General features: G+C 33.6%; 1 protein-coding gene across 1 annotated transcript in view; it reads right to left on the reverse strand.

Annotated features, from left to right (window-relative positions):
* Positions 1–6734, reverse strand: part of LOC127129355 (transcription factor MYB98) — a 7771-nt gene extending 1037 nt beyond the window's left edge. The window contains exons 1-2 of the mRNA XM_051058563.1: positions 5911–6734; positions 5576–5702 (exon numbers count right to left, since the gene is read on the reverse strand). Of these exons, the coding sequence (XP_050914520.1) occupies positions 5576–5702; positions 5911–6599 (816 nt within the window). The 5' untranslated portion in view covers positions 6600–6734. The remainder of the gene's footprint in view (positions 1–5575; positions 5703–5910) is intronic.
* Positions 6735–15998: the final 9264 nt, after the last annotated feature.

Raw genomic sequence — 15998 nt, forward strand, 5'->3', positions numbered from 1 at the left:
GGTGTTGTCCGCATCCGATCTCTATACTATGTTTATGGAGTCTAGGTACTTTTTATTTGTTTCTCGGCTTTGTTTACTTGGATTCTTTGTATTTCTTGTTTTTGTTTTTTTAGTTAGTTTTTAAGAATATCTATGATGCTCGTATAAGGTGATAAAGACGAACAATGAATAAGAGAGAGAATAAAGAATAATAATAAATTTTCACTACTTATAAAACGGTTACATCATTGCGCATACATTGCAAAAGGAATTGAATTCGGTTGTTCATACCACTCACACCAATCACTTGTTTAAGTACAAGTACGACTAAAGGTAAATACTAAAATACACTCTAACAAACTTTATCTACAAGTTTCTAAAAATATGAATTAATTATAACATTATCCCTTAATTCATATTCAACTTAACCAAAAGTAAGAACACCAATTCCACCCCTCAAGCGAAGAAATTGATCAGTCTTGATCGCCTTTGTCAGAACATCTGCCATTTGCTTCTAGGTCCTACAGTGCACAACTTCTAGCACTCCATTCTGAACTAGATTTCTCATAAAGTGATACTTAGTCTCAATATGCTTGTTTCTCCCATGCAACAATGTGTTCTTGGCAAGATTGATTGCAAACTTGTTATCAATCATCAATTTTAGAGACTTGTTTACTTTGATCTTCAAATCCTGCACTAAATTCAGAAGTCAAACAGCTTGACATGCAATCGTAACACCTACAATATATTATGCTTCACGGGCTGACAAAGCAACAACTGATTGCTTCTTGGAACACCAAAAAATAAGACTTCCCAGAAACTTAAACAAGTATCCAGAAGTACTTCTTCTGTCAACTCTGTCTCCACACCAATCAGAATCTGAGTAACTCAGAAGTTCTGAGTCAGTTTCAGCACTAGAAGGAAACAAAATTCCATACTTCAGAGTTCCCTTTATATACCTCATAATTCTGAAAGCGCTTGGTAATGAGACCACTTCGTTTACTCATGAACCTACTAACTATTCTAACTACATAGCAAATGTCAGATCTAATATTACACAAATACCTCAGAGAACCTACCAACTGCTTGAACGTTGTTGTATCTACATCATCAGCATCAGAATCAGAATCCAATTTTTTATTTGTATCAACAGGTGTGACAACAACTTTACAATTCAGCTGCTCAAATCTCTTCAGAAGCTCAAGTTCATATTTTAGCTGATGTAAAATTATGCCTTTCTTAGAGCACATAATCTCAAACCCTAGAAAATAAACCATATTTTCTAGATCAGTCATCTCAAACTCATTCATCAGCTTTTTCTTGAACTTAGCTATCTCATGTTCACAACTTCCTATTAGCAATATGTCATCAACATATAGACACACCAGAATCATATTGCCTTCAAAAGTATACTAAACATAGACATCATACTCCATCTCACATTTCTAAAATCACTGCTTATTGAAAAATGAACCAATTTTCAGATTCCAAGCTCTAGGGGCTTGCTTCAGTCCATACAAAGCTTTGTGTAATCTGTACACCATTCATTCCTGATTTTTTTCTCAAATCTAGGAGGTTGTGACACATAAACCTGTTCTTCTAATGGATCGCTCAGAAATGAAGATTTCACATCTAAATACATCAAAGGCCAATTCCTGTTAGCAGCTATCGCAATCACCAGCCTGATTGTTTCATGTCTTGCTACAGGCGTAAACACTTCAAATTAATCTAACTTAGGTTTCTGAAGAAAACCTCTCACAACTAACCTTGCTTCGTGTTTGCCAATTAATCCATCTGGCTTTAGCTTCACCTTATAAACCCATCTCACGCTGATGGTTTTCTTGTTCTTTGGAAGTTCTGTCAGCTTCTAAGTCTTGTTTCTCTCTATGGCATCAAGTTCTTCTTTCATGGCCTTCATCCAAAATTTCTGCTTGAGAGCTTCTTCCGTACTCACGGGTTCAAAATCTACTAACATGGCATACTGAATAATTTCCCATTTAGAATCTACTTCAGTATCTTGCAGCATGTCAAACTCTACAAACCTTTTCGAAATGTTTCTGATCCTTTGTGGCCTCTGAACTTGTTCAAAACCTTATGATTCTGGAACAATATCAGATTCTAGAACTCCAGAAGTACCGACTTCAAAAGCATGACCACCCTTAGAAAATGGAATATTCTCAGAATCTAGACTACCACCAGAATCTGAATCACCATCGGAATCAAAATCAGATTCTTCCTCAGAATCAAATTCTTCCTCAGAATCATTCTTGCCTTCTGATTCTGACTCACTCTCTGAATCATTTTCAGGCTCTGACTCATCTTCAAAATCAGAATCAACATCTTCAGAAGTTAACTCTGTACCGGAGTTAGATTGAGACTTGCTCCAATCCCATACTTCTGACTCGTTCACAACAACATCTGTGTTGATTTCAACCTTATTACTGAATGGACAATAAAGCTTATAAGCACATGTACTATTATACCCCACCAGTAACATCACCTTGCTTCTATCATCCAGCTTCTTTGTAGTAGCTTTTGGAACGTGTTTTCAACAAACAAAACCAAATACTCAGAAATGACTCACATTTTTCTTTTCTCCAGTCCACCTCTCAAAATGAACAATTTTCTTCAGCTTCTTGGTTGGGCACCTATCGAGGACATATGCTGCAGTGGCAACAACTTCTCCCCACAAAATGTTAGGAATCTTCTTCTCCTTCAGCATGCTCCACGTCATATAAAGAAAAGTTTGGTTTCTCCTTTAAGCAAGACCATTATGTTGAGGAGTATATGGAGCAGTCACTTTATGCTCAATTCCATTCTCCTCACAGAAATTTCTGAGCTCTATAGAGTTATACTCACCTCCACCATCAGTTCTGAGAATTTTTATCTTCTTACCACTTTGATTCTCAACCTTGATTATGAATTTCTTAAATTCAGCAAACACCTCGTGTTTGAAGTTTATAAGGGATACCCATGGCATCCTTGTGAACTCATTCACAAATGACACAATATTTATTCCCTCATAGTGAAGATTCTGGAAATGGTCCGCACACATCAAAATGCACTACTTCCAAAGCATGTTTTATTCTTGGAGCTACTTCTGATGCAAATAACAGTCTTGGTTGCTTCCCTCACATGCACATATTGCATGACCTTTCTGGTTTCTTAATTGCAGGAATTCCACATACCTGTTTCTTTGAATTCAGATGTCCCTAAGCTTCTAAAGTTAAAATGACCAAATCTTTTGTGCCACAACTCACTTTCCTTCATAACACTTGTTGCACTAAGGCATTCAGAGTCTGCAGTTTTAACATTCACCTTGAATATTCTATTCCTTTCCTGTTATCACTCCATAATTAGCTTCTGATTACAGTAATACAACTTCAAAAGATTGTCCTTAATGGTAAGTGAAAATCCCTTTTCAATTAATTGATATACACTCATCAAATTGCTCTTCATGCTAGGAATATACCAGATGTTCTGAATTAACACATATTTTACATTATTCAGAAACACTCTAACATTCCCCATTTCTTCAGCATTCAAATACTTATCATTTGCACTTTTGATCTTGGTCCTCTTCCCAGAGTCAAAATCAACCATCCATTTCTTATTTCCAGTAAGATGGTTTGAGCAACCAGTGTTTATATACCACAAGTTTTCTAGAGATACACTATCAGAATCAGAAGCCATTAATAACACATGTTCATCATTATAACTTCTGGCTATACTCATTTCTTGTGGTTTTCTCTCCTTGTTTGACCAACAATCTACAGCGAAGTGGCCAAACTTCTTACAATAATAACATTGAACTTTTCTTTTGTCATACTTCTCCTTTCCCTTATGACTCCCATAAGTTGAGGTTTCTAACTTCTGAGACCTACCGTGTATTTTCTTTCCTTCTGACCAAGACTGCTTCTGGTCTTTCTTGACAAAAGAAGCTTTCAGAGTCTGCTCAGCCTCTCTCTCAGAAGTTCTTTCAGTCAAACGCACCTCTTGCGCCTCCAGACTGCTTTGAAACTCTTCTATTCTCATGGTGCTTATATCCTTAGAATTTTCAATTGCTACAACAGTGTAATCAAACTGAGGAGTAAGAGATCTAAGTACCTTCTCAATGATCTTTCTTCAGGGAGAGTTTCTCCATGTGAATTCATCTCATTTGTGATCAGAATCACTATGGAGATATAGTTAGGTACCTTCTCATTGTTCTTCATGCTGAGATTCTCATACTGGTTACGTAGGGACTGAAGCTTCACCTTCTTCACTGATGTATCACTTCCGTAACACCATACTAGTGTGTCCCATGAAGCCTCCGTCATCATTGAATCAGTGATTTTCTCAAACACGTTCACATCCATACACGGATGGATATAAAACAACGCCTTTTGATCCTCTTCCTCAGACCATGTTGAGCATTTCTCTGTGCATCCGTTGCATTTTCTAGAAGTGCAGCGTAACCATCGTTGATGAGATCGAGAATATCTTGAATTCCAAACAACACACGCATCTAAATCATCTAATGCTACCAGTTCTTTCCATCGAGCACAAGAAGCTTGGTGCTCCGACTACCGTTTTCGTTCATCTTCAACCTTCTGTAAAACACTCAGATATCACCTAAATACAGTGTTTCCCAATCCTACAGAATCAGGGTATGTGATTCTGTTATGATTCTGATCAGAAATTCAACATGAATTCTACGAACATAAATCAATCACGCAACGTCTCACCGTTTTACTCGCGTTTCCCATGGTGTTTCCCTATGGATCTGAATCAGAGCTCTAGATACCAATTGTTGATGTACAAGGTGATAAAGATGAACAATGAACAAGAGAGAGAAGAGAGAATAATAACAAACTTCCACTACTCATAAAACGGTTACACTACTGCGCACACACATTGCAAAAGGAATTGAATTTGATTGTTCACACCACTCGCTTGCTTAAGTACAAGTAGGACTAAAGGTAAATACTAAAATACCCTCTAATAAACTTTATCTACAAGTTTATGAAAATATGAATTAATTCTAACATATGGTTCCTTATGCTCTCCTCTTTTGTTCTTACCATATATAAAAAACATTTAGATAAAATTGAGGTAAAATGATGTTACATATTCGTCATAAATATTTTTGAAAAAGTGTGAAAAAAACTACCTATTTGTGAGGGTAACAAAAAAAACAATACTTAGAACATTATATCTAAATTTAGTCGAATATTCATTCAGAAAAGTAGAAAACTAAACCAATGACAATGGATCATAAAAGGTTAATTATAAATAAAATGAGATGTTAACGAGACTATAAAGCCATAATGTACGAACTCTTAAAATGCGTGTTAGAAGAGAAATAAATGCTAGTTACAAATTCTTCGTGTCCTTTTAAAATCGTATAAAAATAAATATTTAATTGCATTTGCACACTTACTTGACATGAATTCCTAATTTTTCGATTAATTTGATGCAGCTATATGAACTTGTGAAAGTGTAACATGTTAAAGGAAAACTAGTCAATAATCAATATTTCTCGAAAATTATTCTAATTTATTTATATGTGTATGTGTAATAGATGATATATAAAAATGACAGAAAAGAAAGACACCTTAATGTCGGGTCGAAGGTGATTATTCCATCTTTCCCTGCATTGTTTCCCGATCCTGCCATTTAGAAACTTAGCAATCTGAGACCATTTTCCTAATCCAAATTGATCCACCAATTGAACAAGAATCCTACAAAAACATAACAACATTGTTAGGTGTTCATCATATATCAAAGGATGATAAGGAATAAAAGATACTTGATTAAGATAAGATGAATCAAACTTAAAACTAAAACTAATAAATAAATCATGAACCAATAAAGTATATATTAAATCCATGCTATAATTATGAAAAAATGTGTAGGAAAGACAATACAAAATTTAAACGACTTGATAACCTGTCCTCGTTTGCAGTCCATTTCCGTTTGATTAAATTTGGATTCATATGTTGAGTTTCAACATTCTTTTTAGTTCTCTTATGTCTCTTATGGTCATTGAGTGCGAGTTCTTGGTCATTATAAAGAGGTTTGTTTCCATTTCGACCAATGAAAGAAAGATCTCCTTGAAGATTTGGCTTAACTGCCATAGATGGATTTGCATCATAAACTAGTGACAATGAAGGATACAGACTCACACGAGATTGAGAAGTTTCACCATGTTGAAAGATATTTTGTGTGAATGAATCCCGTATTCCATTACTAGTGTTAAGGTGACCATGCATGACTTCCCTTTTGTTGTTATTTGGTGTGAAGCTCATTGGATTTTGACCATCGAAGTATTTTTCTTTGGATCCATTGGTCGATGCACTCTTGTATGAAGGAGTTGGGATCATAGAGAACGAGGTGATAGAGGAAGGAACCATACTAGCAAAACTAGAGTGATGATTAGCCTCTTCTTGAGCATGTTCCTTAAATTGAGTGCAGTGATTTGGATCCAAAAATGTGTTGTAATATGATGGTGGGGGTGAAAGACATGAACTTGGTTGCAATAGAACCATTGTGGATATCTCTGATTTTACCCAAGGATTTTTAGGAAAATCCCTAGAAAGAGAAGGAAAATTTCCTGCAAATCTAAGATCTGTATCCATCCCTTAAACGAAAAGATGAAAGAGAGATGGAAACAAATTGTTTTCTTGTATGAGAACGACTATGTGTGATTATATGAAGATGATTTAAAATAAGAATATGGAGAAGAAAGTTAGGGTCTAAGAGTTCTTATGAACTATACTCTTAGTTCGTAAAAAAAAGATATAGAGTTTACAAGACATCTTACAGTTTATGTAATAAGATCCAACGACTGAGATTCATTGTTTCTATGACTCTTCAGCTTCAAAGTAAATAACTCAAATGAAAAAAATACATTTTACAAAAAAAAAACATTTGTTTTGGTATTATCTTTGTTTTTGGTAATTTTTTATAAATAAAAGAAAATGATCAGATTGTTACAAAGTTTTACATATTATGTCATAAAATCATAAATAAATATAATGATCCCACGAATAACATGTGATACTTCTTTATTATTATTATTATTATTATTATTATTATTATTATTATTATTATTATTATTATTATCATCATCATCATCATCATTATGCAAAATTATATTTAAAATATTTTATATCAACAAATTACACCTAAACTTAAACAAAAATACAAATGATTCTTTTAAGAAAGCACATGTTAAAAAATGAAAGTATTTTTTTTAATAAAAATTGTTGTTAATTTTCTGCATACAACTTTACTCTTACCTCAAATCCTCATTTCAAGAATCATAAAAGGCATGCTACCGACAGTAAACACAAGTCAGAGATGTCATCTTCCTTATGCCTTCATATTTTTCATATGAATAATCATCATCTTCCTCATTCGAAACACCATCATTTTCATCTTTTCTTCATCTTTCTCTTTTCACATGTTTTTAATTTTTTTACTCTACCTCTCACATTCTAAGTTATGTTTATTCGTGTATCTAAATTAATATATTTTTATATTATATTTAGATTACATAATATAATTTATATATTTAAGTTCATATTGTTATAGTGTCATATATTTATTTTATGTAAGTCCATGTATCTAGATTATGTTTGATAATCGTAATTTATGAGTGTTTGTGTGAGCTCATATGCACATAAGATATATTATGATAGAATATTATTTTTAAACTATAACATGGTTTTGAAATTTAGGATAGATGCTCATTGGTTGTTCCTTTACAATTTTGAGTAAGTTGAACCTTAACACAATAACATGGTTGAAAGTCACCTTATTATGATAAGTGGATGTTATGCCTTGCCTTACATCACAAAAATACACGAGGATATTACGAGCTACTATAGTAACAAAAAATTCATTAGAGTTTTATACATACTTGGTAGCTACAACAATTTTTTATTACTTTAGATGAGACATTATATTCATGAATCTGTTAAGGCAATCTTCAACGATTTTAGCATGTTAAGTGATTCACATTAAGAAAAGGAGTGGCGAGTTTTAAAGTCGCATTAACAGAAAGAAAGACATTGAAGGATCATGATATTTCTATTCATATCTATTCGGGTAATTACAACAATATAGAATCCTAAAGTAATTTGAGTCAAGAAAATTGAAGTTGAAAAACATTTCAATATTAAACAAAATATGTAATTTGAAGTTGAAAAACAACTAAAAGTAACACTAATATGTTAACGAGTATCAAAGATGATGAGGAAGAATCAAAATTTATCAATAAGTATGTTGTGTAGAATGGATCTAGTAGAGAAGAAAATGTTAATCGTAGAATAATTTTTTTTCAAAAAGTTGAGGAAGACTCCAAATTTTTCAACTTATAATTTTATTTTTCAACTTAATCCTTTTATATTATGAATGTGTATTATGGAAGCATAATTTTTTTATAAGTATATTTTTATATGATGATGTGTATCAGTCATAATATATGTTTTCTAGACGCATTATTATATTCTAGTATTTAAAAAAGACGATCTTTTAATATCTAAAAAACGCTCTTAATATTTGCATGTTTAAAAGCGCTTCATAAAAAACAATCTCCCTTTCTTACTTGTTGCAATGTTTCAAAAATTACAAAACCCATATGTCAGCTGCTGGAACATGATGTGTCATATTTCTTTAGTACTGAATGTGGAGATACTTTCAATTCTTTGAAGAAGGCGTTGATATATACACCAATTATTAAAACACTTGACATGACCAAGTCATTTGAACTTATGTGTGATGAAAATGACTTTTCCATTGGAGTCATTCTTGGACAAAGGCGTGATAAGGTGTTCCACACCATTTATTATGCTAGCAAGATATTGGTAGAAGCCCATATGAATTACCCAACTACTGAAAAAGAGCTTCTGGTAGTTGTCTTTGCATTTGAAAAATTCAGATCTTACTTGGTTTGCACTAAAGTTGTGGTCTACACTGACCATGCATCAATCAAATATCTCATTACCAAGAAGGATGCAAAACCAAGGTTGATAAGGCGAGTGTTACTGTTGCAAAAGTTTGATTTAGAAATTAGAGACAAGAAGGGAGTAGAAAACTTGGTAGTTGATCATTTATCAAGACTTCTAGATGATGACTAGATGCGTGACATGAAAGATGTCAGCGAAGAGTTTCCTGATGAACAGTTGCTTTTGATGACTTTTGTCATGACTCCTGGTATGCAGATGTTGTGAAATACTTGGTAAATGGGCATGTCCCTCCATAATTCAACTCTCAACAAAGGAAAAAGGCTTTTCTATGATTCAAAGAACTATTACTGGGATAAACCAATCTTGTACAATAAATTTGGTGACCAACTTTTGAGAAGATGTACGAACTACCCATATGCGTTTCCAGATCTTATCAGCATGCCAAAATACAATTTATGGTGGACACTTTGGAGGAACCAGAGCTACAACTAAGATCTTACAATCAAGTTATTTATGACCCTCCTTATTTAAAGATGTTAATGAATTTGTCAAAACTTGTGATAAATTCCAAATGGTAGGAAATATTTCCACGAGGCAAGAAATGCCACTCACAAATATTTTAGAAATTGAAGTATTTATTATATGGGACATTGAATTTATGGTACCATTTTCCCAATCCTTTGGAAATTTATACATCTTTTTACTTGTTAATTATGTGTCTAAGTGGACAGAGGCAATAACAATCCCCATTAATGATGCTAAGGTTGTGACCAAATTTTTGATTAAAAATATATTTTCTAGACATGACACTCCTAAAGGAATCATTAGTAATGAAGGAAACCACTTTTGTAATATTTTTTTTGAATATTTGATGAACAAGTATGGAGTTAAACACAAAGTTGCTAAAACCTTCCATCCCTAAAGTAGTGGAAAAGCTTAATTATCTAAACATGAAGATAAAAAGAATCATTAAAAAGGTATTTAACCCATCTAGGAAGGAATGGTATAAACACCAGGATGGTTCTATGTGGGCCTACATAACTGCTTTCAAAACATCTTTAGGAATTTCTCCCTATAGACTTATTTATGGCAAATCTTGTCACCTACCCATTGAATTGCAATAAAAAGCCTTTTGGGTTGTTAAGAAATTAAACTTTAACTTGTAAGCTGCTGGGAAAGCAAGAATGTTGCAATTTAATGAGCTAAAATAACATACATTTATTTATCATTATAAGGCTAAGCTCTACAAGGAAAAAACCAAAAAAATGCATGATAGGAAATGTCATAAAAGGGAATTGGTAGAAGGACAAAAGGTACTCTTATTTAACTCAAGGTTTAAACTCTTCTCTTGTAAGTTAAAATCAAAATGGTCAGGCCCATTTAAGTTAATCAAGATTTATTCTCATGGGGATGTAAACCTTTTGAATGAACAAACATGGGAGACGTTTAAAGTGAATGGTCAAAGAATGAAAACTTACCATGGTGAGCCTTTGAGTAACACAAAGGCTACCATAGGTTTCAATGATTGTCGTATCTCGAAAAATACAACCCTTCGCAAAGTCGTGGGAAAAATTGATTCGAATGGAGTCGCCGCACTTTATTTATTCTAATTAAGGAATAAGAAAATATTGATAAAACCTTTTAAATAAAAGAAGATGGTCGTTACAACCAAATTCGGGTTTGAGAGTCGATTACGAAAGCAGAATGCATTAACACCTCTCACGTTCGTTGTACTCAACGGGAACTGTAGCGGTAAATTCATGATCATCAAGCTATGGATAAGCTAGAGATCAAATAACAAGAGTCTCCACCGTGCTTTTATTGTTTCCAAGGGAAAGGGGAAAAAGTACGAACAAAACCCAAAAGTAAGAAGTTTTTAAATCAAAACTAATAAAATGTCAGAGATTACAGGTAAGAGGGTTGGTTACATAGAGGGAAGGTGTTAGCACCCAAAGTGTCCTAGGTACTCCTAGGGAGCCCTTTTTGTGTGCATATGTATTTGGTACAAAAATGATGTTTACAAACAAATAGAATTGGGGGGGGGGGGGGGGGGGTGAGAAAAGAATTCATTAATTATATTTTTGTGTTTGGCAAGACCTTCGGTCTTGTGCCTACGTACCAACATAAAAATGATGGATCAAAACCTCGTAGTTCGTGATATAAATTTCAAAATGGATGCATTGCTTTTAACAAAAATTAAGTTTGAAAGGCACAAAGGCCTAAAAATGGTTTGAATGAGTTATTTCTTTTTGGCTTTTTGAAAGTTTAAGTCAAGTATAGTTAAGTTTATTTACAAATTTGATTTAGGAAAAGAAGTTGGAAAATGCAATGGCATAAGGCCAAAGTTTCTATCTTTTTGCAAAGTGGTCAAAGTTTGTAACAAAATAAGTTCAATCAAAGAAGATTTTGAAAAAAAGAGGGAGAGATTTTGAAATTAAAGAAATAGGGAGAAGATGAAGGGACTAATCCTATGCACAAAATTAAAAGTTAAGATTTGAAAAGATATGACCAAATGGGTAGCAATCCAATATACAAGAATGTCAATAGAAAACCCAGAATTCCCTTGGACTTTTAGAATCAAGCAACACACAAATGCACAATTATATTATCTTGAAGAGCAAAGGCATCAAATAAAGATAGCCACATCCAAGCTTTAGCCATTCCATGATCTTTTTCAAGATTAGCCCATCTAGCAGATGAATTTCACAAGTCACAGGTTCAAAATAACAGCTTCACAATGATCATGTTTCAGATGAACTCAGAGGGATCTTGAATGATGTATCAGATGAAGTTTTAAATTGCAATCACTTGGTTTCTCAATAAGTTGGCATTGGTAAAGTCCTTTAGCATAGGAATGTTGCCTAAGTTCTAAGTCCATTTGTCCAAGATCAAGCCAACAGTCCACACGAAAGTTTTTTTTAGGGTTTTTGTTGTTATTATGTACATTAATGGTCAAAGACCACACAAACAAGCAAAATATACACAAACAAGATATATCACACAATATGGTCCAAATGGACAAAGTGAAAATTGCATTAACATAAGCAATTAGAATGGTATGTGTAATGGAAAATGAATAAAGGCAAGAATTAAATGACATTAAAATAAATGACTTGAAATTAAAAGTTAGTTGTTAATGAGTTAGAAGTTAGTATTGTTTTGCTTTTTCTTTTTCATTTTTAGACATTCTTTGGAGAACACTCAACCCACTTATTACAAGCATGGATCCTTGAGCCAAGACATCTTCCAAAGGAAGGAAAAAAGGCCAAGTTTCCACACAATACCATGAAAAAGGGTAGACTTACAATCTCACTAACTAGAATGCTATGCCTTTTGTGTCACAAATTTAGCGCTATGTTAAGCAATATGTAGAAGTCACAACTATCTGAGGTCGGGCAATATAATTTTGGTGTTAATGCATGTTAGAGACATAGTATAATGGACTATGCTCATGAAACATACCACACACAAAAAGAATATGCAAAAGAGGTGGCCCAATCTCATCCATACTCATGTTATTTTTTCAATCAAATAGCTTTAGGACTTTGAGATATCATAGGCCAAATGAGATGAATGCATAAAGAAGGGGAATGAGATGAAGAGGGAGGGGAATGGATCAAAACTCAAATTGATCAAAGGAGGAAATTTACCAAATTAACATCATCCCTTCATTTTGGGAGATGGAATGTACATTCCATCAATCCCCTAAATCCAATGATATTAACTTGACAAAGTCAAATCAACCTTGACCAAGGCCCAACAACAAAAGTCAAACTCAAACAAGTCATCACAATTGGTCAACAAAAATATTTGTTATTTATTTAAATTAAAAATATTAAAATAAGGCATTTAAACTAAATATGGTTTATCAAATTCCTAAAACCTCATCAAAACACCAAAGAAATGGCCATGAGATTTATCATAGGTCAAGCAAGGTCAAAGGACCTTGGAGAAAAAATTTCAGAATTTTGAAAGACTTAAAAGTATTTTTAAACAATTAAAAACAAATGCAAAATCAATTAAATCATGAAAAATATTAATAATGATCCAAAAAATAATTTTAATTCAGAATATGAAAGAGGAAATTATTTCAAAATTTTTGGTGAAACTCATATATTTTTTGGATCAATATTAAAATTAATATGAGTTAATGAAAATCAAAGGAATAAAAATTAAAATCAAAAAATCAAAAAAATGTGGACCACTTGATCTGCCTCATTAATTGAATTGACATATCAAGTGGTTGAGCGTGCGCGTTCCATGATGCGCCTGAGTCAAACATTCACACGCTTAGTAATCAATATGTACGCTCATGATTAAAATATTTTGAATCCATCTAATGGCTCTGGACCGTGCCACATCATTGCCGGAGCAAAGCGCCGGTCGTCTTTTCAGGCGACCTTGGCCGGACTGGTCCATTCATCGCCACATCATAAATGAAAAAGGAGGACATGATCTAAAAGAAAAAATAGCGTAGAGCACGAATCTGACCTCAATTTTAACTAACTCCACATATATAAAAACATATGAGGAGTTGAATTTTGAGGTGCGTCAACTGAGTTGTTTCGATTTGACCTCTAAGCAACTCAATCTTCTTGCCTACATTGGTAGGACTTCAGACAACCAAAGATCCAAGAGAATTGAGTGGAATTGAGAGAGAATCAAAGAGATGATTTTTTCTGGAAAATACCTTCAATGCAGGTCTGGATTCACTTGTTTTTGCTTTGGCTCGTGCTTGATCTTGCTCAGGATGCTTGTAGAAGTAGCTTAGAATGCACAAAAGGTCTTGGATCCCTGGAGTTTTGAATCTCAAAACACTGAGATTCCAACTCAATTTCCAAAGGAAATTCTCAGGATTATCCTTTTAAATGGAAGGGTTTGGTGTTTGGGATTAAAGCTGGCACGGAGGGGTCTCTAATTCTGAGCATATGGAGCTCTATTTATAGCTGAATCACATGATATTTGCACCTTTTAAATGAGTTTCCAAAATTGGCAATGAGTGATGCATGTGTGCATGGGCGTGTACAGGCTCATGAGATCATTCCATTTGATCCTTAATTGATTGTGAACAAGTCTGAATTCAAATTGGAGTGCTAGGCAATTGTACATGGAAGCTTGAAGTTTGAATTTTTCCAAATGATGATGCAATGTTCAAGCCATGTGCATCCCATTCAAACCTTGTCCAAAATGGATGAATTTGGACTTTTTGGAAAGGTTAGATCAAGAGGAACAACTTTCATGTTCAACACTTTTCCATTTTAAGCTTGTATCATTACGAATTTTGAGGTGGAAGTTTGGAAACTTCAACATATGAAATTTTTTTCTAAGTGTCAAGCCATATATCTCAATATTCCACCTTGCTTAAATTTTTATGTGAGCTTAAAATGAGAAACGTGTATTCAGAAAACTTGTAGCTATTTAAAATATCTTCAAAATGGTCACAAATTTCATGTCATTTGGATTTGGGATGATAGAGTTATGCATTTTTGAAGTTTGGAAAAATCACTTGTTCAATGGTATAGGTCAAAAGTGACCTATAACGTAACCTCATATCACATGCTCATAAAAGTTGAATTAGCTCTCACTCCAAACATAAAAGTTGAAGTAGACATCTTGAATTTAATTGTTCAACTTGGAAATATTTCATATCATCAAAAGTGAGCAAGTTATGGCCTTGGGTAGTTGACTTTCAAATTAGGGTTTAGACAAAATGACCTATAATGTTTCAACATGGAAAATGATTTTCCAAGAAAAACTAGCTCTAGGTCTCAACACAAAAGTTTTTTGTAATGTTATTTAGAGTAACTTTTATCTTGGAATAATTTTCATATGGTGAAAATTGTAGGAGATAGGGTCTAGGGAGACCCAGTTTTGATCAGATGAATTCATCTGGCCAACCACCATCAACCAACTTGCTAACCTTCAATTCTATTGACTTTCTTGGTTCATGGTAGATCATATATTCATAAGATGATGAATTTTGAAGTGTCACTTGAGAAATTTGATCAATTGGTGAGATAGCTTGTTCGAGAAGTTACTCAAGATACCCGGTCAAACTAGGGTTTCCAAGACAAATCACCCTCAAACTCTTGAAGAAAAATTGATCAATATAACATGTAGGAATCAATGGAACTCAAATGTGATGCTCATAAATATTCTTGGATCAATTCATGGCTGTGCTCTTTGCCACGAGGGTCTCAAACCCTAGATATGAACTTGATAGATCAATGGAGATCATGCTCTACCTACAAAAGAGTTAGGCAAATGCAAAGGCATATTTCTGTATTTTGGTTAGTAAAATGATAATATACAAGAATGATACAATCACATAGTGCTTGGTTATCTCTCCCAAAACAAACCCAATGAAAGAGGGGTAAAGAGAATGCCAAGGTATGATCCCAATGCTAATGCTTATGATGAAATTGCATGAGGGATCTTAGGGTCAAAATTGGGGGTCTTACAGGAACCTTTTAGTTAAAACTTGCGATTGAATGTTAGCTTATGTTAATTATTTTCTTCGAATGATAGAAAGTGTAAAAAGAAAAGAAAAGGGTTTGAAAAAATGATTTTATTAGGATGCTTGACGAGATTGAGGGTCTCACTCCTACGTATCCTCGGGTATAATGAGGAACTCAAAGCTTTGTAGTTCCGGGGGAATGCTATGGTTTATTTGTTGGTTTGTTTTAATGAACAAGTACATAGATCACATTTTAATGGTTAAACATGGGCTTGCATGCTCGCGAGAGAGACTTAAGTTCTAGTATGTATACACATTAGAAAGGATTAAGTGTCATTATTTTGAAAATATTTTTGATTGATTAAAGTGTGTTATGGTGAACACACGTTTAGATCGCATTCTAAAGGTAAAACATGGCTTGTTTACTCGTGGATGAGGCTTAAGCATTAGTTTGTACGCTTTAGAAGGGATTAGACAAATGTTCTCTTATGAAAGGTTTTCAATCGCACAGGGGCGAGAAAATAAGTTAATGTGTTTGAATGTTTTTTAAACGTGAAAGATGAATATTTGGTAAGAACGAGACATGAGTCTCAGAACCAATTATTTGG

This window comes from Lathyrus oleraceus, chromosome 3 (assembly GCF_024323335.1).
Source record: "Lathyrus oleraceus cultivar Zhongwan6 chromosome 3, CAAS_Psat_ZW6_1.0, whole genome shotgun sequence".
Taxonomy (NCBI): Eukaryota; Viridiplantae; Streptophyta; class Magnoliopsida; order Fabales; family Fabaceae; genus Lathyrus; species Lathyrus oleraceus.